Source organism: Benincasa hispida, chromosome 9 (assembly GCF_027475165.1).
Source record: "Benincasa hispida cultivar pf3 chromosome 9, pf3_genome.v1.1, whole genome shotgun sequence".
Taxonomy (NCBI): Eukaryota; Viridiplantae; Streptophyta; class Magnoliopsida; order Cucurbitales; family Cucurbitaceae; genus Benincasa; species Benincasa hispida.
This window is the reverse complement of record NC_143486.1, coordinates 2448733-2472804: the sequence shown is the minus strand read 5'-3', so window position 1 is coordinate 2472804 and position 24072 is coordinate 2448733. Positions and strand designations below refer to the sequence as shown.

The 24072-nt window shown below is 35.1% G+C and overlaps 4 protein-coding genes across 5 annotated transcripts; all 4 read left to right on the top strand.

Annotated features, from left to right (window-relative positions):
• The first annotated feature begins 314 nt into the window (after window positions 1–314).
• On the top strand, window positions 315–4552 carry LOC120086050 (uncharacterized). Its single transcript, XM_039042471.2, has 3 exons — window positions 315–515; window positions 689–895; window positions 4162–4552. Exons 1-3 carry the CDS (start codon window positions 467–469, stop codon window positions 4461–4463), a joined length of 558 nt encoding a protein of 185 aa, XP_038898399.1. The 5' UTR covers window positions 315–466; the 3' UTR covers window positions 4464–4552.
• A 1104-nt stretch (window positions 4553–5656) lies between these two features.
• On the top strand, window positions 5657–10111 carry CYP90D1 (cytochrome P450, family 90, subfamily D, polypeptide 1). 2 transcript variants are annotated; one of them, XM_090317742.1, is made up of 9 exons: window positions 5657–6060; window positions 6204–6527; window positions 6649–6973; window positions 7353–7502; window positions 7600–7845; window positions 8586–8675; window positions 8784–8969; window positions 9071–9192; window positions 9611–10111. In XM_090317742.1, the coding sequence occupies exons 2-9, from the start codon at window positions 6316–6318 to the stop codon at window positions 9702–9704; spliced, it is 1425 nt and encodes a 474-aa protein (XP_090173868.1). In that variant the 5' UTR covers window positions 5657–6060; window positions 6204–6315; the 3' UTR covers window positions 9705–10111. The 2 variants fall into 2 exon arrangements, with proteins under 2 accessions (XP_090173868.1, XP_090173867.1); XM_090317741.1 differs by having other exon boundaries at window positions 5657–6527.
• Window positions 10112–11063: 952 nt separating this feature from the next.
• PRA8 (PRA1 (Prenylated rab acceptor) family protein) lies at window positions 11064–12019 on the top strand. Its single transcript, XM_090317743.1, has one exon. The coding sequence runs from the start codon at window positions 11383–11385 to the stop codon at window positions 11965–11967; it is 585 nt and encodes a 194-aa protein (XP_090173869.1). The 5' UTR covers window positions 11064–11382; the 3' UTR covers window positions 11968–12019.
• A 3536-nt stretch (window positions 12020–15555) lies between these two features.
• On the top strand, window positions 15556–16200 carry LOC120084503 (uncharacterized). The gene is made up of 2 exons (XM_039040299.1): window positions 15556–15919; window positions 15971–16200. The coding sequence occupies exons 1-2, from the start codon at window positions 15556–15558 to the stop codon at window positions 16198–16200; spliced, it is 594 nt and encodes a 197-aa protein (XP_038896227.1).
• The last annotated feature ends 7872 nt before the right edge of the window (window positions 16201–24072 follow it).

Sequence of the window (24072 nt, the reverse complement as noted above, 5' to 3'; positions counted from 1 at the left end):
TAGACTTAAAAAAAGAATTAAAAAATAATCTTACCACTAATGTTTTCATTTAGAACTAATGGTAAGGATTTCCATTTGAAAATTTAAGTGTATTTTTTAGACTTTTTAAAATTTAGGGATTTTTTCATTTTTTACATAAAATACAAAGTTAAATGATATTTTTTATAATTTAGTCTTTAAATTATTAGTAATTTGTTTCAAGAATGTCCCTAAATTATAGAAAATTTCGTTAATGCCCTTCAACTTAATTGGGCCTTGTTAGAAGGGCTATCCGCACAAAAAAAGTTCCATAAAAAAAAAAAGAAAGAAAGAAAGAAGGGAAAAAAGAAAAAAAAACATCACAAATCACAGCCTAAGATGGACGGTAGGACCTGCCGGAGGGCGACTGCTTGCCAACTAACGAACAACGAAAGTCAGCCACCAAATACAAACTACTAAGAAAAAAGGAATCTCAGACTCGTCGGAAATGAGCGAAGAAGAACCTCCCAAGCTCTACGCCAACAAACCCAAGAAAGGTATCATTCCAAAACTCATAACCCATTTCCCCAATTCTTCATGTCTTCCAAGTTTAGGCCCAAAATGGTTGCTCCAAGAAGCGATCCGATTCAATAATTCATTTCAATTATTGGGGTTCTTTTATATAATGGATGATCAATCGGCTTTTTGCCTTTTTTCCGTCTGCAAACAGCCCAGGTCAAACAATTTCAAGAACAGCATAAAGTCAGAGACGCTTCTTCTTCACCGGCGCCACCAGCATCGTCGAATATGGCATCCGCATCCGCATCCGCATCCGCGTCTTCTTATCCTTCACCGCCGCAGCCTCCGAAGGAATCATTTGCAAGGCGATATAAGTTCTTATGGCCCATGCTTTTGACTGTCAACCTTGCTGTTGGAGGTAAATTTTCCCTCTCCCATGATGTGTGTTTAGTTTCTGGTTGTTGTGTTAATGTGTTTGATCCAGAGCGTTAAATGCCACAACGGGCAATCGGGTTTTTTAAATTTTATTTTGTTTACTCGGTTGTTCATGGAATCTTTGTATTTGGGATTGGTACTCTCTACTGAAATTTATGGTGGAGCGGACCAGTTTCTTTAGATTCTCAAATCCCGTTCTCTTCTTTCTGGTACTCGGACATTTGGGTCTTTCACCCTAGCTATGCAGATATCTTTGCTCGGAGGAATTCTGTATGCTTCGTTGTTTTGCCACTAACGTTGGCATAGAGTTGGGAATGATCAGTTTCCTGTGTGATTCAAGTGTATATATAAGCATGAAATAACTGAAATTTGAGATCGATCAGAAACTAAAACCAGTTGTGTGCAATAAATTTTCTGATGATTTTGTTGAATACTCTCTTCGATCGAGGATGGTCTGCTATGACAAACTAGCACAATAGTACTTTTCAGGTGTATTAGTTAATCTAAAACGTGTCATGGAACCACAAGTGAGTTAATTAGAGTTGGTTTTTTGGTCGAACCTGACATATATTGGTGAGTGGTAGAGATGTTGGTGGTACCGGAGTTGTCTTCAATCCAGCAATCTTTACATCTTCCAGTAGGGCAAAGCGTTTGGCTAAATTAAACCTACACTATGATAAGACTGGGAGACTTTTGCCCTTTTATCTTTACATTCATTGTCAATGTCTTTATCTAGCTTTTGGACAGAAGGGAAAACGATGACCAAATGTAGGGTTTTTATCTAGGTTTGATCGTTTTGAGATTGCTTGAGTCAAAGCTTCTTCTTGGTGCTCCCCTTCCAGGAAATTCTCTGATTATTGTTCAAGATATTTGTTTTAATTGGAATGCTTTCATTCAATCTATGTAATCATGTCTTTATGACATTTAGTTTTCTATTGGTATTGTCATATTTTGTTTTGGGATGTGATGAGGGTGCTATAGGTGTGTAATCAACCTAATTGAGATAGCCGGGTGTACTTGCTGATCCTTAGTTCTAGTTCTTGTTAGTTTGATTGTTTCTTTGTAATTCAAGCATTAGTCTCTTTTCATTTCATCAATGAAAAGTGTTGTTTTTATTTAAAAATAAAATAAAATAAAATAAAAAATTGATGGGGAGGGATGATTTGATCTCATTGACTTATGTTGTCAATGACGCTATCTTTTCTTTGACCAGGAAGGGAAGTCGCCTCCTTTGACCTTTTGAAAACCCTTGTAGAACAATCCTTATAGTTTTCAATCTAGCATTTTGCCTAAAGATTCTAAGAGACAACAGCTCCATCCTTGGTGTTAATCATCTTTATAGCAAACACCTCTGGTGGGCAACTATGACTTGTTTTCATCCCTCTCCACTCAATTTATAACCCGGTATTAGACTAAAAATGGAAGTTTAGAGATCTATTAGACTCTGTTTTAAATTCAGGAATTCGTTTGACTCGAAATTGAAGCTTTAAAGGCCTATTAAGACGTTTTTAAAATTCAGGGAGCTAATAGATGCAAATTATGAAACTTAAGGATAAAAACTTGTAATTTAACCTTAAATTATTGATGAATAATGAAAACCACATTCTTCTAAAAAAAAAAACAAAAACAAAAACAAAAACAAAAACCAGATCTTTATTAAGAAAATGGAAGGATAGACTCCAGGGCAATACAAGAAAAACAATCCAAACCAAGTGGAGCCAAAATAGAAGGCATAGATGGGACCCTTTCAAACAGTATAACAAAAAGTTTCCTCCAACCTCTTCATAATTAGATGTTTTTCTTACCAAAGGTCTGACAGTAAACTGCCTAAAAGGCTCTAGTACCCGAAGTTTTTTATGTTCCCTCCTCCAGCTCTTTCATCAACAAATCTAATAGCACAATAGGCTCCCTTCTTCATCCTTTAAACTTCTTGTTGTGATATGCCAACTCCTACGAAAAGAAGCCAATATTGTATTTGCAATTCAGTTATACACCACCATCTTTTACAAACTTTGGTACATCTCAGACAGGAAGTTCATACCTTGCCCAAACATCCTCCCAACAATTTGAATCAATCTACCATTACCCACTTCAATCTTTGAATTACTTTATACAGCCTTCTTCATTTTTTTGCAATATGGCAAGAGAATGTTGGGCATAGCAGTATATTTGTTTGACTTTGACATTAGTTGGCGTTATCCTCTTTGTCATGAGGAGATGGTAATTCAACTATTATCCTAGCGTAAGAGGTTACAATTATTTTGTGGAACGGTGTAGTGCACGCAATCCTTTGGAGGTTGTGGCTTGAAGAAACCAAAGGACTTTCCAAGGGATGGAGTTGAGCATGGACAACCTATGGGATGACATTAAGTTTTATTCTTCCTTTTGATGGATCCATTACAAATTTTATTGTAACCATGATCTTTTGCAATTTATTGCCTATTGGGAAGCCTTTTTTGTAACCCCCTGGCTTTTTTGGAGATATCTCATCTGCCATCTTTTGATATGCCCTTTTGATCTTATACAATAATCAGTTTACTATTAAAAAAATATAAGGAAAAAAGAAAATATTTTTCATTTCTAAAATATTCCTCCATTGACTTCTCCATCTCCCCTACTTCTATGAAAAGTGAACCAATGTTCCTCACTCTTCCATATACATACTGCAAAAGACCTTGTGCCAAAACTGATCTGACTTATATTTTTGTATAATTATATCTTTTATTGTCTTAAGTTTCTTGTCTTTGAAGACTGTCCTGTCCTTACATGCATACGTGCACATATATTGAAAAGTTTGGGGTATTTGAACTACATATAGTTTCTATTCTTGCTGATACAATTACGGTATTAGACAACATGAGAATTGATTAATGGTCCTCCTTGGACATAATCTAGTGTCTTAAGTTAGAGATTATGATATCCACGTATTAGTTCTTGGTAGTGATGTTTTTCTTCTCATTTCCCTTTGAGGATGACAAACACTTGTTAATACGAAAGCCCTAACCTAAAGGAGCCCAGCTCCACCATTTTCTCCTCCACTAGGCACCAGCTGTAGGTTGAGTGCCCTTTTCAAGGAAATATAGAACAGCAGGAACATTCTAATAGGTTTGATTCACCTTATTTGTGGTTTGGGGCGTTAGGTCACGGAAATTTATCATCTTGCAATTGTTTGGATTCAGTAGTTGTCATTGTTTTTAGGAATATTTACTTGCTTTTGCACAAACTAAGACGAGTCTGTTAACTGTGTAGCTTATCTATTTATGAGGACAAAGAAGCAAGATGAACATGTAGCAGACGAAGATGCTGCCCCGGATTCAGCTACCAAGATTGCTCCTCCTGTTGTCGAGGAATCTTTTACCGGACCAGCCATTGTGGAGCCTGTGAAGGTAAGAGAACCAATTCCGGTAGACCAGCAGCGTGAACTTTTCAAGTGGATTTTGGAAGAGAAGCGCAAGATAAAGCCAAAGGATCGTGAAGAGAAGAAACGCATCGATGAGGAGAAGGCAATTCTCAAACAGTTCATCCGAGCAAAATCCATTCCTAACATTTAAAACTTTCCAAATGTAGCAAGCAAAAACATATTGACTATTTTAACATTGCTGATGGAATCTGAATGTTGATGGTTTCTATGGTCCTAAAACGGTTTTGTATATTTCAAATCCTCCCACCCCCACCCAACATGCTAGTCGACGGGATGAACATGATTTTGTCCAGAAAACCAGCGATGAAATTTGTTAGGCCTACAGAACATACCTTTCACTGTTGAGGAAAGGAATATCTAGCCTTTTTTGGTGTTTGTTTATCTTTAGGTTATCTGGTTTGTTTGAGGAGAAACATCCATTTTATTAGAACTCAACTTGAGAGAAAATCCAAAGGAACAACTTCTGCAACTTGAAGAGTTTCACGTGGGCAGAATGAAATAATGCACCATTTCCCAAATGGATGTGGACATATCCAATGCGTATGGTGAGATTTCTCAATCTGCATGCATAAACCTCCAAAAAAACCAAACTAAATGCAACTTCCAATGGGTCAAGTTTTTGCTGCTCTTTTTGGAATATTTTGGTCTTTCTAGATAATCTGTCATAAGCTCCTTCCAATGTGCCTGCTGTAGGCTCCATGCTTCAAAAAGAATCATATAGGATTGATGAAATGATGCTGTTAAATAAATAAGAAGTCACCAATTTAAAGCAAAATCGCAATCAAAAAATGAGTCCTCCCTTAGAAATTGTACAAAGGGTCCAACGAGAGATTCTTGGAATTGCAAGTGTGCAACAAAAAGAGATGGGCTTAAAATATATTTTTCCCTCCTTTTCTAATCTTTTGTGAAAGAAACAACCATTTCCCATCACCCAACAATGGTAATAACATAAAAAGAAATGGGTTTTCAAGTGAATGAAAAAGGGTATTAAAATTTTTGTCGGTATCTAACCATTTGAAAATCAACCATGAGCTTACTTGAAAGGCAATCTTTGTAGCTATTTGTTTTTCTCGATACCCAACTGTTGTAGAGTCAGACAGATTGTCCTGTGAGATTAGTTGAGATGCATGCAAGAGTTGACCCAGACACTCACAGATATATTAAAAAAAAAAAAAAAAAATGTTTTCAAGTGGAAGGAAAGGGTATCAAAATACTTTGCATTTGTAAAATGAGAATGAACTGTGGAATGGGACAGAAAACTAAAAAGGAGAAAGGATTTTTAGGTGTAGGAGGACAAAAGTTGAGAGTAGGAGATGATGATGAGAGAATGTGGTGTGGTTGTAGTTAATTGATTCTCACATGAATGCATGGGGCTGCCCAGCTAACATCTTTCATTTGGTGGGGGAGGCTTCAAAGCCATAAGAGTGATCATATAGCTGTGGGGACTCTTTTTCACAACCATATTTATTTCCCATCTTTAAACTCTTAATCATTGATCTCAATCTACATGAATGAAGTTTTTATTTCTTTATGAATCATGGTAGTCATAGTCATTGATTGCTTTAGAATACAATCATGGTATGTTTATTAAAGAATGCCATTGTATTTAGACTGATGAATTGAATGTCATGGCTTTTGATTTGTTTGTTATTTCTTTACTTTATCATTCAAACAATTTCTCGTGTATATGAAAACTCACATCAGCTGACCAGCTCCCACACAATCAAGTATAAGCTCTCTTTCTCTCTTTCTTTCATATAAAAACTCATTTTTAGCTCTCTTTCACATTATGATCTTTCTCTGTCTTTCTCTGCTGCACGCGTGCACATACACATGGAAACTCATTCTTCAATCATTCAAATGGGAAAAGATGCAGTCAGAGCTGTGGTCAGAGCTGTGGTGATGATGATTAAGCATATTTAAGAGAAGCACAGAGAGAAAGAGAGAGAAAGACAGGGAGGCAGAGGAAATCTTTGTCCAAAATGGATAGTTTATGGGATGTTTTGGTAGTGACAGCCATTTTTTTTACCACCATTATTCTCTATAGGAACTGCTTTAGACTTCTCAGATCAAAATTCTGCAACCAACTCCCTTTGGGCTCTCTTGGCTGGCCTTTCATTGGTGAGACTATTGAGTTCATCTCCTGCGCTTATTCGGACCGTCCCGAAACCTTCATGAACAAACGTCGTCGCCTGTAAGTTATCCACAAAAAACCACATCCAAATGCCTTCAAATGCTGATCTGATGTGACTTGTGAATGTTTCTTAATGGGGTTGCTTAGTTTTTATTATGAACCAAAGCTTCATTTTCTGTAGGTATGGGAAGGTGTTCAAGTCACATATTTTTGGAAGTCCTACCATTGTTTCTACTGATTCAGAAGTCAGCAAGTTCATTCTGCAGAGTGATGCCAAGGCTTTTGTACCGTCTTATCCGAAATCTTTGACAGAATTGATGGGGAAGTCTTCTATTTTGCTGATAAATGGGAGCTTGCAGAAGAGAATTCATGGTCTTGTGGGAGCTTTCTTCAAGTCTTCACATCTCAAAGCTCAAATAACCAAGGATATGGAGTGTTATGTCCAATTATCAATGGCAAATTGGACTGAGAACAATCTTATTTACCTTCAAGATGAAACCAAAAATGTCAGCTCTCTCTCTCTCTCTCTCTCTCTCTCTCTCTCTCCCTTTTGAAGCTTGAAATTTACCTGTGAATTCTTTCTTTTTTCTCCCCCTCAACAAAAAGACAATAGATAAAAATGTTCCATCATTGCTGCGTTGATACTAGACAAAAACAGTGACTTCCTTTACCTGATTTGAGTGAATCATTGATGTCCAAATAACCCATTTCTCTAGCTCCTACTTGGGTTTAAAGATGATTTCAGTCAAAAGTAAGAGAACCCCACAATTTTTGTTATCATTCTGTTTCAAATCATATTGTCCAAGAATTTGACCTTTATAATCATTTTCTAGCTATCTATTTTCCTGTTAAAAAAGTTACTAAGTGAACCCCTTTTGTCTCCAGATTTCCTTTCAAATATTAGTAAAGATATTGATTAGTTTAAATCCTGGTCAAAGGATGGAATTTCTCAAGAAACAGTTTCAAGACTTCATTGCTGGGCTTATGGCTTTGCCAGTGAACATACCTGGAAGCAGGCTTTACCAATCCTTGCAGGCAAGTTGGACTGTAAAAGGTTTAATGTCCTCCTTCACTCTTACTTTCTTACTGCATTCTAAAAAATGATGGAGCTTTATTTGTTCCTGAATTTCAGGCCAAAAGGAATATGGTTAAACTAGTAAAGAAGATAATACAAGAGAGAAAAAGCTGTGGAATTTCACCTGTCCCAAAAGATGTCATGGAAGTTTTGCTCAAAGATGAAAATGAAGAACTAACAGATGATCTAATAGCAGAGAACATGATTGACATGATGATTCCTGGGGAAGATTCAGTGCCAATCTTAATGACTCTTGCAGTAAAATACCTTTCTGATTGCCCCGCTGCACTTCAACAGTTAACGGTATGTTGTTTTTCTTACCAATTCTCAATCTTTTCAGTTTCATCTACTCTGATACCCTGTCAAACCACTTAACTCAAAAGTTTAAACAGACGAGTTATGCTAAATTCAAACTTCTTTAATCAAGACGTCAACAAGCATGGTAGCGAATTTTGCTTTAATGAAACACAAATATACTCATAGATTTTAGCTAGTTGTAATTTTTATCACTTGGAGAAGGAAATATCCTTATTTTCCTTGCCACTTTAACAATGTCCCTATCAGGCATGTTCCTTATAAGTTAAACGTTAAACTATTAAAGATACTCCTAAACTTTGCCTTTGTAAAAAAATATTCTTATTCTTTTAAAAGTTGCAATATTACCGTTGATCTTTTATAAACATTTCAAATTACATTTGGAGTATAAATCTTTTTAGAATGTTGAACGAAAATAGGGATTTAGAACAGTGTGGTGATGACTCAAAATAAAAATTAGGATCCAAAGACTGCCTCATCCCTTACAGATCTCGAATTTCATCTTCTACTTCAAGGGTAGTTTTGAAACATTTATAAAAGATCAAGGTAACTCTCCAACTTTTGAGATAATAAAAGTCCAAGGGTATTTCTTGAAATTTAGCCCAAGTTAAATGCATAGATTGTTGTGTATCTATGAGTAACACTTTAGTGTTGTGCAAAATGCTATTGTTCCTTGGGTTGTTTGAATAGTTGTTAAACCATATGGCTCTTTGGACTGATATGATCAGGAGGAAAACTTGAAGATGAAAGGACTGAAAGAGCAGCTCGGTGAGACGTTGCATTGGAGCGATTACTTATCGATGCCATTTACGCAGAGTGTAATACATTGATTAAGCTTTTGATAAAGAAGAATGAAAGAGTAAGAATAATAATGGTTGTTAGTAGCATGAATGATTATATTGAACTTTATGGTTTGATTTGAATAGGTGATCACTGAGACACTAAGGATGGGAAACATTATAATTGGGGTGATGCGTAAGGCAATGAAAGACATGAAGATAAAAGGATACCTAATACCTAAGGGTTGGTCAGTTCTTACATACTTTAGATCTGTTCATCTTGATGACAATCACTATGACTGCCCTTACAAGTTCAATCCATGGAGGTGGCAAGTAAGAAGAAGAAGAAAAAAAAAATTGTGCCTCTCTCTCTCTCTTTTTCTATCTTTTGCTTTTTATGTTTATCTCTCCTTAATAGTCTTGTGGTTGAACAGGACAGAGACTTGAGTAGTTGTAACTTCACTCCTTTTGGAGGTGGACAAAGACTATGCCCTGGACTTGACTTAGCTAGGCTTGAAGCTTCCATTTTCCTTCACCACTTTGTCACTCACTTCAGGTACCTCACTTCCAATATCACTTTCTCCATCTCAAACTTTTCACCCTTTTTTCATCCTTCAATCAAGTTCCATGTTTGGAAACTTAAAAATGTTTTCAACTAACAGAAAAGTTTTTATCACTTGAAAAGACATTTCAAATAAGCCTTAAGTTTCGTCTAACTTGATATCCTATGTTTTTTTCTTAATTAGAGTATAACGTTAATTCTAGGAGTGTTTATTAAAACCAACTAAACCGACAAAACAGAATTGATCCGAACCGAAAATTCTGTTTTTAATGAAGGCTCAGTTTGGTTTAAAATTATAAGAAAACCAATATTATTAGTTAAAATAAATATATAAAAAAAAACGAACTGGATATTTGTGGTTGGATTTGGAGCAAATGATCCCAAAACTAACTTCATATGGTATATTATACAGATGGATAGCTGAGGAAGATAGAATCATAAACTTCCCCACAGTGAGGATGAAGAAGAGGATGCCAGTTTGGGTGAAGAGAAGAAGGGACCCATGACAATGGCAAGAGAAGCTTCCTTTTTGCCAAAAAGGAAAAGCACAACTTCAAATTTAACTTCACCAATTATACAACAAGCAAACTTACTTACCTTTGCAACAAGTAGGGGAAAAAAGGCTCACATTTAACAAAGGGAATGGGGCTAAAAAGAGGACGGTTCAATTATGACACTTTTATCCTCTCATGTGCTTATTGAGACCGATAAAATCCAAAAAAATCCTACTCAACATACTTCGTAGTTCGTATGCGTGTTTGTCACTTATTGTAATTGTAAATGATATATGTGTATGTATGTGTATGGTGTATTAGTTTATCTATCTAATTCAAATAGTAATGGATCTTAATAAGTAATGTATAGTATATATTTTTTCTTTTTTGATATATGAAGGGGAAATTCGAACCTCTAACTTTGAAAGTCATAGTAAAGTACTATGCCAATTGAGCTATGTTCATTTTGACATAATGTAACATAGTTATCAATTATATTGTTTTTTTCTAAAAATTTTTTTGGCACATTTTAGTTAGCAGGAGTTTTTTTTTTAGAAATCCTTATTTAATACTAAAATGGCAATATTAACAACGTTTTTTATTTTTTTTATTTTTTTGGGGGGGGGGAAGAGAAATTGGGAAGGATATATATATATTATTTATTTATTGTCATTTAAAAAGCCATTGATATTCTATGGTATCAATTTTACACTTTTAACAAGATTCAAGAGGATGATTAGTCCTTTTAATGATTAATTTATTTTCATTTTCTAAAGAAATAGGTGATTTTGAAATTGTTTTCATGAAGTAGAGATTTTATGTGTACCTTAAAAGATTTCCCGTATTTTAAATGGAAAAGCATTTAAAAAAACCATTTAATTTATTTTCTTTTATTTCAAAAGTTGCTTCCTAATTGGGCCTTAAAACCCTAATATACTAGTATGCTTAAACTATTGGGCCGCATGGGTTTGAAGATAGGAAAATGTATGGGCCTAACAAAATGATGGCCCATATTCTTCGGCCTCAACTTGTGTAAATAATCTTTGTTTTATTTCCAAATTAACTCAGCATATAGCTTGAATTCAATTGAGATAAAATGTATACTATCCACTAAAAGGTTTAAATTGAAACTAAATTTTTGTATATATACATTCTTTATAGTTTATAATTTATTCTCTATAGTTTTTCATAAATAGTATTTTTTTAGTATAAATGGGTATGAGAGAATTAAATTATGGGAACTAGTTCAAATAAAGAATATATATCAAATTTCCTAAAAAAAAAATTATAAAAGACAGAGAAAAAAAGCATATATCACACAACATATTATATATATATATGTGTGTGTGTGTGTGAAGGTTTGGAGAGAAATTGAAAAATATGAAAATTTGCAGGTATTTTAGTGTAATTTTGGAAGGAAGTTAAACATTCTTATAAATAACGAAAAATATAGGTGTTAGGGTTGATGTTGATGTGTAGAAAGGCCTTTTCTTATTGCCGTCGGTACCCAAACATTTGATTGTAATTACAATTCTACTCAATAAAGTCAGACGAACCAAATTCTTAGGTTTCAACTACTCACCGACGAAGCCTTTCATCCGTCGGTCAGACTCACAAGTTCCAACTTCCACAACCTTCCTCCTCTCTCTCCGTCGGCTTTCCCAAATTGCCGGGATTCTCCCCCGCTCCGATGACCACCTACGGCACGATCCCCACCTCCGCCGCTCCTGGAACCTCCTCCGACCTCGACTTCGTCTCCCGCGGCAAACAGCGTCTCAAAGCCGGCCTCGCCACTCGCGTTCCATGGCGGCTGATGTTCGATTTCCACTCCTTCACTCTCCCTTTCAACTTCCACGAAACTTTCTCTCGAATCAAAACCAACATCGTTTACTTCCGTATGAACTATGTCATTATCGTCCTCTCAATTCTCTTCTTGAGCCTCCTCTGGCATCCGATCTCCCTCATCGTCTTCACCGCCATGCTTGCCGTTTGGCTGTTCCTGTATTTCCTTCGCGATGAGCCTTTGATCCTCTTCGGCCGTTTGATCAACGATCGATTGGTGATGGCTCTGCTCTCGGTGTTCACACTTGTGTTCTTGTTTCTGACAAAAGCGACGCTCAATATCCTGTTGTCGCTTCTGATCGCTGCTGTGCTGGTGCTGATCCACGCCGCTATGAGGAAGACGGATGATCTGTTCTTGGATGAAGGAGCTACTACAGTCTACACTTTCGGTTCGGATGCTCCTGGAACCTCAGTTTCTCTTTATTCTTCGTAATGTTCAATTTGATTTCCATTTCCAATGAAGTTAACGATGTCTTTATTCATCATTTTTTTTCTTGTTTTGATTTTGTTCAATCAATCATCTGTTAGGGAATCCATTAACGAACAGACTAATCGTTAGTCTTGAAGTTGAAGAACAGAATTTAGGGATTTGATTTCCACTAGAACCATTACGAAATCGAGTCTCTCTCGAAGTTCTCGATTTAGGGTTTTTGTTTTCTTTCTAAATCAGAATGAATTAGAAACAAAACAACAATGAAATCATTTTGGTGAAATTTCAATAATTACCTATAGACTTACAAACTTCACCATTTCTTTTTTCCTTTTTCAGTTGAATTGAACTTTGAAATTAGACAATTCTTTCAGTTTTGTGGACTCTCAATATCATTGAACTTTGAAATTAATAATAATAATAATAATAATAAATAATAATAATAAAGTCTTGTATTTTCTTTAATTTTTCCATAACATAACAATATTGGTATAATGTGATTCGTGTCTATGGCTAAGTAAACCTAACTCATAATCTCATTATTCTTTCATTTCCCAGATTGAGCAATCATGTGACTTTATGTGATCTAATGACGAGGTTTGGCTCAATAGTAATTGATATTGAGATTGAGGTTAAATGTTTGATCTCCATTTTCGTTGTAATTAAAAAAAACATTGGAAGTATAAAACCAAAAAAATTGATTATTTTACCACACATAATGAATTAAAAAAGAGCATATGTAGCCTAATATGTTGTAGATGGAGGACAAGTGGATAATCTGTTTATGCCAACATATTTTACATTTGGACTTTACAGGAATGCAGACAGTAGAAGGTTGTATTTTATTCTTTATAAGATTTTTTTTCATAGAAAGTCTAATTTATTTATTTTGACTCATGGTATTCATAATTTAAGTCTCGTTTGGTAACTAATTTGTTTTTAGTTTTTGAAGATTTAGTCTATGAACATTTCTTCGATCTTTAAATTTTTTTAATTTGTTATCTGTACTTTATCAATGTTTTCGAAAGCTAAACCAAAATTTGAAAATTAAAAAAAGTAATTTTAAAAAATTTGTTTTTTTTTTTTTTTTAATTTGATGAAGAATTAAACTTTTGTACCTAACAAAAAATGCACCTTTATTGTAATGATAAAAGAGAATTAGGGGTGTTCGAAAAATTTTATGATCCAAAAAAAATCGATCAACCCAACCTAACCAAATTTTGTGGACTGGATTGTTTCATGGGTTCACTTAATATAACCTAAACCAACACAATTATTTATACATATATTGATTTATTTTTATTTAATTACAACATTTTTTGAATAATTTATTCTTCAACAACTCTTAAAAGTAGCTTCTTTGCACTTTAGAAAGAAAATTTTCACTATATAAATTGAAATTGAGTTGTTAATCTTAATTTAATATATGAAAATAATTAAATTAGATTTTTACATATTTATGTTTTTCTTCTTTTTAGAACAAAATTTTAAATAAATGACCTGATTAACCCGAACCAATCCAATCCAAATATTTCATGGTTGGGTTGGATTCATTTTTTAATGAAGGTTATTTGGGTTGAAGAAATTTACGATCCAAACAATTGGGTTTTGTCTAAAAATCTTTCAATCCAATTCATGAACACCCCCTAAGAGAATGGTCAAAATATTATTTTGGTCTCAATGGTTTGGTTAAATGAACCTTGCTAGTAAATGTCTCGTGGAGCCCAAAAGAGAGGCAAGTGCCTCGAGGCCATTGAGCTACCCAAAGCTCAGAGGCTACAATCTGATTAAAAAACGAGTCTAAATCTAAGAGGGTTGACTTGATGAGAGTCGCCCCTTGGCTCGAATGGGGCGATCTCTTTGGAGATCAGCCCCAGGCTATAGAGGCGAAGGCCCATGAATCAAGTAGGCTAACTCCTAAGGGAAAGAATGGGCAACCTCCGTGGGGTCAGCCAGATATGGATTACACAATCTTTCTCTCTTACTTGAAGCATCCCAATAATCTTCACGAGATTCCTATCGAGCTTCACGTTCTCTTACACCATTAAACCTTAATACAAATAACATGTGAAGTTGACATTTAAAGGCATGAGAAAAAATAACAACTTTTTTACCATCTAAATTATTCACCAATTTTTAAAGGCGCGAGAAAAAAAAACTTCTTACCATCTAAACTATCACCTATTTGATACTCACTCGAGTGTTAGAGTGTGTGCAATTTGACACCAATTCCTTTTCTTTTGTAGGGTATTAGTGCAATTTTTCCTATCATACTAATTTGCCATTGATCCGAACTTAGGTATAACACAAATGTACTGAGAGACTAAAATTGAAAAATCGAGAATCATATTATTAAGGTCCCGTTTGGTAAGTATTTGGTTTTTTTTGCTTTTGTTCTTTAAAATTAAGTTTATTTCATCCACATTTCTTACAATAGTTTGCATTTTTCTTAAGTATAATTGTTGAATTCTTAGCCAAATTCTAACAACAAAAACAACTTTTTGAAAGTTACTTTTTTTAGTTCTCAAAATTTGATTTGGTTTTTTTAAACCATTGGTGAAAAGTAGATAAGAAAGGAAGAAATTTGGAGGTAAAAGTAGTGTCTATAGGCTTAATTTAAAAAAATGATTACCAAACGGACCTAAAGTGTGATTAAACCCAAAGCCATAATCAAATAAATTTGGGTTTTTTTTGTACGGATGACCTCATTTGAGAGGTCCAAATAAAAAATGGTCACCTGTAGAAAAAGTAATGGAAAGTGGCCTTCTGTTGACGTCATCTATGTGTGATTTTACCACTTCGCCCCTAAGATGCACCTCGTGTGCTTGCCAGCTCGATCCTCGATTACTCGTCACTCGATCCTCGTTTGCTCATCATACGATCCTTGATGCACAATCACTCGATACGACTACAATTGACACGTGTATACTCGATCATAAACACGTCATACTCGATACTTGATTAATGTCTACTCAATCATTTTGAAAATTTTGAATTCTTAACTCGTTTGAAGTCCATTATTTTACCACTTCAACTCATTTCTCAGACTATTCTCTCTCGTTTTCCGATTTTATATCCCTTGACGACTACACCTCTAATTCGAAACTCTCATGATTCTCTCTGCATCAGGTAACATTATTCTCTTTGTTTATATTTTGACATCATTCATCTTTTTATTTGTTATATTTTGGCATCATGTTCCTTGAGATGCATTTCATGTTCCTCGATACTCGACCAATACAATTTTTATTTTGGTTTTCATATCTTGCATGTTTAGCTGGAGCTCGAATTGTTTTCGTTTCGTTTTCATATTTCTGGTATTTCGAACCGTCTAAAGTTTAGGGTTTGAGTAGGATAATTCATGAAGGTGGAAAATCAAAACGAATGTTCGATAATCGATCATCTAGTCACATGTAATGTAGCAAGTAAGGGACACTATATAGCATGTATTATGTATCTGATATCGAGTGATCGTATATCGTGTATCAAATATCGTGCATCGTGCATTGAGTATTGAGTATTGGATAGAATGCTTACTAGTTACTTTCTGTTTTTTTTTTTTTTTTTTTTTTTGTTGTTATTTTGTGTAGTATGGCTAGACAATTCAAGATTTCTCCCCAGGATCGTTTCCCAAGCCAAACGATCAGTCTACCCTCTCACATTGGAACGACTAACAAGATTGTGAAAAAGAAGACGATTAACAAGATTGTGAAAGAGAAGCTTACTCTCACTCAACTTGCCCTCTTTGAGAAGATGGTATTTGGGCGATTCGTGAACATGGACATAATCTTCAACAGTCCATTGGTCCACTACATTCTATTAACCGAGGTTGTAGATGATAGAAAAAATATAATGACCTTCGATTTAAATGGCACAGTTGTAACATTCTTCAAAGAAGACTTCCCGTTGGTGACGGGATTGTGGCGGTCATCTGATCCAATATTTGTAAGGAGAGGTGAAGCACTTTGATCATTACGTAGTAGGTACTTCAAGAATGATTTTGCAGGGGACATTATCATTGGTGCCTTAGAGACAATGTACAAGGAGATGGAGTTTGAGAAAGACATGGATGTTGTGAAGATGACATTGATCTGTTGCACTGAATTGGGTATGATAGGGAGGGAGAAGATGAGGGCCAATGTCGACAAGATCTTATTAATTGATGTGGAGGATTTAGATTACTTTAATTCCTGGGAAAACGTGCTATGGGAGAGGACGTTACTTGGACTACAATGAGGATTGAGTGGCAAGGCAGATAACCACAGAAAAGGTCTAAGAACAATAAGAACTACATTGTCAAGTACAACCTACCAGGGTTTCCTCATGCATTCCAGGTAATATCCATTCATTGGCCATAAGAGATCTACTTGTTCTAATTACAATATGACTTATTATTTATTCTTGTTTTATAATCGTTTATGAATTATGGTAAGTATGAGCTTACGAGATCATTGAAGGAATCAAATCTCGCAGCGGAAGCGTTATGAATGCCTTGCATCCCGCGATTCGATTTTTACATAAATAAATTCATTATACTAAAGAAAAATATAAACATGTAAATTAACATGCTTTAGAAAAAAATTAGAACAACTCTTACCTTTATAGATTCCTAAACTTCACGAATAATCCTTTTGAAGTTCCAACGAACGACTCCTACGACGATCTTGATCACGAATGATTTCTTGAATAATCTCAAACACTACTGTGGGAGTAACCTCGTTATTCTAGGAAGAGCCGACATCGAAGGATAAAAAAAGCAACGTCGCTATGAACGCTTGGCTGCCACAAGCCAGTTATCCCTGTGGTAACTTTTCTGACACCTCTAGCTTCAAATTCCGAAGGTCTAAAGGATCGATAGGCCACGTTTTCACGGTTCGTATTCGTACCGGAAATCAGAATCAAACGAGCTTTTACCCTTTTGTTCCACACGAGGATTCCAATAGAGGGATAGATGGTATCCAACTATTAGGAGGAGGAGAGGATAAAAGGCTTTTGAAGAGTAGAGAAGATTTTCTTTGTGGCTTAGGAAAAATTTGCACAAATAAACTCATGTCCCAAAAGGGTCATAAGGGAGGCTTTATATAGAGAAGGGCCAAACTCTTTTCCTAATCATTTTTCCATTTTCCTTTTGCACAGTTAATTAATTAATTAACACCTATTTAATTAATTTGCATAATCAATTATGTAATACTTATTTAATTAATTTCATAATTAATTATATAATACTTATTTAATTAATTCACACAATTAAATAACACTTATTTAATTTAATTTGCACATTAATTAAATAATTAGTTATACATTAAATTCAATTAAATATATATATATATATATATATATATATATATATATCATATGTTTATGTGCAACACCTCTCTATTAATTAATTTTTTGTGAATCTAATTCACTTGAATTAATTAATTGAATCTTATTCAAATATTACTTTCCAATTTAATTTGAATTATAGATCATATTCATAATCAATTATATATTAATCACATTAATATATAGTTTTCTTAAATTAATTTGAACAATTCAAATCATCCCTCTTTAGTGAGATTAATTGACTAAACTCATTAACCAAATTAATCAATATTCGTTAACTGTGGGTACACTCCACTAAAAACTCACAGCTACACTATTGTCACTACATATATATTTCTATGTCCATGGATATAGACTAATAATAACAAGTTAGTCCTTTACGAGTGTCCGTAACTCCAATTGAGTCAAATCACCGTTTTACCCTTAGGTTACCTTTGACTCCTCAAATACCAGTGCTCCTCTAATGAACAACCTATTTATGATCCAACCAATAAACAGAAACCTCTCTCAAGCTAATGAGATGATAGGGCCCTTTATTCAAGTCCTAGAGACACCATTCAACGGAACACTCATCTACTAAGGGTGTTCATGGGTTGGATTGGGTTGGGTTGAAAGACTTTTTAGACCCAACCCAATTGTTCGGTTTGTAAATTTCTTCAACCCAAATAACCCTTATTAAAAAATGAACCCAACCCAACCCAACCATGAAATATTTGGGTTGGGTTGGGTTGGTTGGTTGGTTCGGGTTAATCGAGTCATTTATTTAAAATTTTGTTCTAAAAAGAAGCAAAATGTAAATATGTAAAAATCTAATTTAATTATTTTCATATATTGAGTTAAGATTAACAACTCAACTTCAATTTATATAATGAAAATTTTCTTTCTAAAATGCAAAGAAACTACTTTTAAGAGTTGTTGAAGAATAAATTATTAAAAAAATATTGGAATTAAATAAAATTAAAATCAATATATGTATAACTAATTGTGTTATAAGTAACAAAAAAAAATACATTTTAAAGTGAATAATAAATTCAGGTTGATTCGGGTTGGTTTGAGTTATATTAGGTAAACCCATGAACCAACCCAGCCCATAAAATTTTCATTTATTTGAACCCAAACCAACCCAAATGAGTTGATAACCCAACCCAAACTGCATGGTTTGGGTTGGGTTGATCGATTTTTTCGAGTCATCGGATTTTTTGAACACCCCTATCATCTACTTACCCTTAAGACGGGAAGAAGTGAATTCCATATTGTAGTATTATGTTTCTAGCTCCCCACTCGATCTTGTTCCCAAAATGGTAGGCATATTGGGTGGTGAATTGGCCACCCTCACCTATACAAATCAAAAGACAATCCCTCGTGAACAGAGTTCATAATTAACTCAGGATTAAGACTAAGATGCCTAGGTCATCCTATTGAAATAGGAACCTAACTAGTTAATGGTGTTACATCTAGTGGTTATTATTTCGCGGTCCATTCTTATGCAAACTCATTGTATAGGATACCCTCACTCGCATGTGAACTACACGAACGCGTTGGATCATTGCATTTGTATCAAATACAAAGTGGGTCGTATCCATAGTGTTACCAGGATAAGGTACCTAACCTTATCCCTATACTATAGCCCCTTTAGGTTGTATCTTGAACAACGATCCCTGTATGTCTCCACATACAATCCAAGACTCACAAGGAAACCTTGGATGTTAGTTTATTGAATTTAGGGTTATTAAGACAAAATAGACAAACAACACAAACAATAACATTTATTGAATTAACATCTATAACTCTTTATTGATGAAGGCCAATTAATAACATTTACTATCTACAAGTTTTAGGGCATAAAACCCAACAAACTCCCACTTGAACTAAAACTCTAGTCAATAGGTTGTACATGATATTAGAATCCAAAAGGTGGGATTATTGTAAATACAATAAACTAGGACATCTATATACCTATTACATATCTCTCACATGCTCTAGATTAAACAATGTATATGTCTCATAGACCTAAACTCTCTAGATGACCCTCAAACACTTTAGTTGTGAGAAAGCCTTCGCAAATAGATCAGCAATGGCTATTGTCCAATTGTTGTCACAGTATAAGGTGACGGGCAAGTCCATATTTGGAACCACTTTCAAATCGCTTAGGAACTTCCTGAAACAAACTACTTACTTTGCTGCTTCACAAGCAACTATATACTCAGCTTCCATAGTGGAATCTGCAATACATCATTGCTTGATGCTACGCCATACTACAGCTCTCCCATTCAAGGTAAACACTGATCCTGACGTTGATTTCCTAGAATATTTGTTAGTTTGGAAATCAGAGTTGGTGTATACTGTAAAGATCAAATGCTTTGCTCCATACACCACATTATAATCCCGCATTCTCCTAAAATACTTGAGAATGTTCTTAACCGTAGTCCACTGGTCTAACTCTGGATTGGACTGGTACCTGCTAACTATTAATGTCAGTAAGGTACCCTACATCATTCCCAATGAGTAGGATATCTCCACATAAAGTACTAGAAAAGCTACTTCATCGTTGATGATTTTCTTGTAAATATAAAGTTCATCATCGTTTTGATCAAAACCAAAAGATTTGATCGCTGTATTAAATCTAATGTTCCAAGATCTGGATGTCTGATTCAACCCATAAATGAATTGATTCAGCTTGCAAACCTTTTGGTCTTGATCTTGAAGGATCTCAAATCGAAGGGAACCATGAGCGAAAGCAAGATCGTCCCAATTCCCATTTTTCATCGAATGTAATTTTTTTTTACAGTAAATCAAGAACAATTTACAAAATTATAGCATGCTTTAACAAAAGAAAATTTTAAAGTTTCAGAAATACATATCTTTGAAGACTATCTTCAATAATCCCTCGAACAAAATGTGAATATTACCATAAAGGTTTCCTCGATATTCTCAGACAGATAACTCAGGAGCGGTGGGTTCTAGCTATTTTGGAATGAGGAAAATTCGGTTTGAGTAGAGAGGAGGGAGAGTTGAGAACGTTTTTCAACAGCTCAAAAATTACAGAACTCTTTCTGTCTTTTTCACACTAAAAAAAACGATGAAGATCAAGTAAGTTGTTGAAGGAGACTTTCTCCTATCTATAATTAAAATATCCATACATCCACTTACTGAAGGAACTTGTATTGAAGAAATCCTTGAGCGGAAGCGGATCGTCCATGAAGGAAATCAATCACAATTTCCATGAGCAGCGGAAGCAAGACTATTCCAAATTACAATCATGAATCAACAATACATTTATAGTCGACTTTAAAACAAACGGTTATACAATTATACAGAGAAATTACAACATGAACAATACAGAAGAATAGAGATCAAACTCTATACGAACATCGACAGAAGCGTCTCCACACTCTGATGCGCAACTCTGATAGAACAACAGCAACCACGAACACTCGATCTACACGATCGCAACACCGCACGAACACTTTGTGCTCGTCCTCAATGATCTCCTCGGTCACAAACTTCTCCACAACACGAATGGCCTCCATAGCACCATGAACGGCCTCCAGAAAACCTCAACGGTGTCGAGTTGAGTCTGACACCACCAACAAGGCGACCTTGGTATTTTCGGTGTGAGAATCCAGAGGGTGGGCTCTGTTCGGACTTGGTGTAAGGCAGACGAACGGAGGAAAGAACGATCGCGTACACGACTGGGCAAGTGGGAGAAGGCTAAGACCTATCGTATAGGTTGATGCCCTATCGTTTAGACAAAGTTATACGATCGTCTAGCAAAAAGCTAGACGATCGTATAGCTCTATGGTTTAGCTCGGTCTTTCGCCTACAGACTCTACATGATCGTTTACCTTGGACCAGCGATTGAATAGTAAAGCTATGCGATCGTACACTGTACGATCGTTTAGCTAGCACCTGCATGATCGTTTAGCTCGTCCAGCCGTCGTTTAGTAAATCCGTATTTACTTGATGACTTACGTGAGTTTCTTTTCGCGGAGAGAAAATTAAAAAATTCTTTTCAATATTTTTAAAAAAACTTTTTTTTCAAAATAGGAAACCACTTTCCTTTTAAACTCACGGTTACCATGACCAATAACCACCCACTGCTTTGGTTATTTAAAAGAAAAAGTATTAATTATCTAATAATTAATATTATTATAAACATAAATGATAACCAACTTATCATACTATATTTATAATCTATAGTTTTAATATTTCATCTCATGAAACATAAAACCATAGTTCTTTTTCTATTCCATGGTACTTAATATAAATTTCATTTACATCAATCCTCCACTAGATGTATCTTATACATTATACCGATTATATCATATATAATCAAAATACCTCTTGTCAATTTGAACATTTCAAATCAATACCAAGAACTGATCCTCAACAGAATCCAAGTTACCAAGGGGATGTCATGGACCTGTAGATCCGAAGCTCCAACGGTACGTGAATAACTAACTAAACTCTTTAGTCACGGGATCCACCATTCGTTAACTGCCAGGCACTCCACTAAAGATTGACAGCTAAACTCTTCTCACTACAGATATATTATGTGTCCATCTTAACCAATCAGTAGTACGATAACCCTTCACAGATCGCTCGTAAGTACAGCTGGGCCGATAACCGTTATGCCTCTATAGTTACATCTGTCTTCTTAAGTACCATTGGTCCCTCTAATGAACATAAGTCATAGTCCTACTATGATTGAGTCTTCTCTTCCAAAGAGAAGTTGTGACCACTATGTTCAAGCCCCAGAATCAGCCCTTAAAGAAGCAATCTCTCTACTTATCCCTGCTTCGGGAAAGAAGTGAATTCCATATTGTGGATTGAGTTCCCAACTCCCAGATTAGACAAGTCCCCAAAAAGGTAGGCATGTTGAGTTGGCAATCTGGCCACTCTCACCCATACTAATCAAAGGACCGCCCTCAAAGGCAGAAGTTCACAAAACACTCAGGATTGAGGTCGTGTCACCTATGGTCGTTTAGGTGAGATGCAAGTCTCTAGTATCAACGACGTTATATACAGAGTCTAGTCATCTCGTGGTCCAGGTCTTATAACTCTTTGTATAGGACACCCCCGCTCCACGTCTCTACATGAATGGTCAAGATCTACCATCTGTAGTAGTTTACAACAATTGCAAACCTCTACAAAGCGGACCGTATCCATAGTGTCACAAGGATCAGGTATCCCACCTTAATCCTTATACTACAGACCGATTTAGGTTATCACTTAAGGCATGATCCACTTGTATATCACATATACATGCTTAAGTTCACATAAGATAACCAAGGAGCTTTGTTTATTGGATATGAGTAAATGCCAGAATTAAATAACACTTACTTTATTCATTGAAAAATGTGTATCTTTACAAAACAACGAGACTTCGGGAGAATTAGGACACCAATTCCATCAGTCCAAATTTCATTAATTATTGAAAACATAATTTACAATAAACATACAATTATATATGCATTTACATTAAACTACAACATGCTTTTTACAGAAAAAAAGGGTTCAAGATCATTACCCTTGAAGAACCCTTCTTCGTGAAATTCCCTCGAAAGTCACGAGCCTCGAACAGAAACAACAACTTTTGAATACCTTCTTCAAGATATTCTCGAACAGTAACTCAAACACTACCACAAAGAGTCCTTGGTATTCTCGCGGCGAGTACCCAGGAATGGTGGGCTCTAACTACTTTGGTTAGGAGGATAGTTTGGGTGGAGGAGGATGAAGATTGAAGATTCTCTTAAGAACTCACAGAACTTTTCTACAACTCAATTGTTCAGCAAATTCCAACATTAGCCATAGCGGAAGAAAAAAAATAACTTTTCTTTTATTCCTCTTGCCATAAAATTGATAACTACCCACTAAGGTGGTTGGAGAGAAAAGGGGAAGTTATTATTCAAATAATTATTTATTATATGTTATATCAAATATAACATATAACCTATAGTTTTAATATCGTATCACATACAATATAAACTATAGTTTCCTTTCTCTATTTTATGGAATTTAATATAAATCATATTTATATTAAATTTAACAACTATGAATCACATCATAGAAAAATATATTTGAATCTCATTCAAACATGTTTCCTCTCACTAAACTATAATGTATCAAATCTATTATGATAATTATATCATATATAATTGAAACAATTTAATTATATCATATATAATTAAGTCCCTCATATTAATTTGAGCAATTCAAATTAACCCAAAAAATGATTGTGAACTAAATCCTTTTGAGCTATCAAGAGAACCTTATAGACCTGTAGCTTGAAGCTTTAACGATACATTAATAATTAATTAAACTCTTTAATTACATTATTCATCATCTGGTAACTGTCGGGCACTCCACTAAAGACCGACAGTTGCACTGTTCGCACTACAAATATATTTCTGTGTCCATTGGATATAACCAATCAACAGTACGATGACCCTTCACAAATTGCTCGTAAGTACAATTAGGCTAAATTACTGTTTTGCCCCTGTAGTTACATCTAACTTCTTAAGTACCACTGATTCCTTTAATGAACAATAGATCATAGTCCTACTATGACTAAACCCATCTCAGGCTAGGAGATGGTGTGGCGTCACATTGTTCAAGACCCCGAATCAGCCCTTAGGGGAGCAATTTATCTACTTACCCCTACTTCGGGGAAGGAGTGAATTCCATCTTGTGTAGCTGTATTCTCAGTTCCTCAATCAGACGAATTCCCAAAATGGTAGGCTTGTTGAGTTGGCGATCTGGCCACTCTCACCCATACAAATC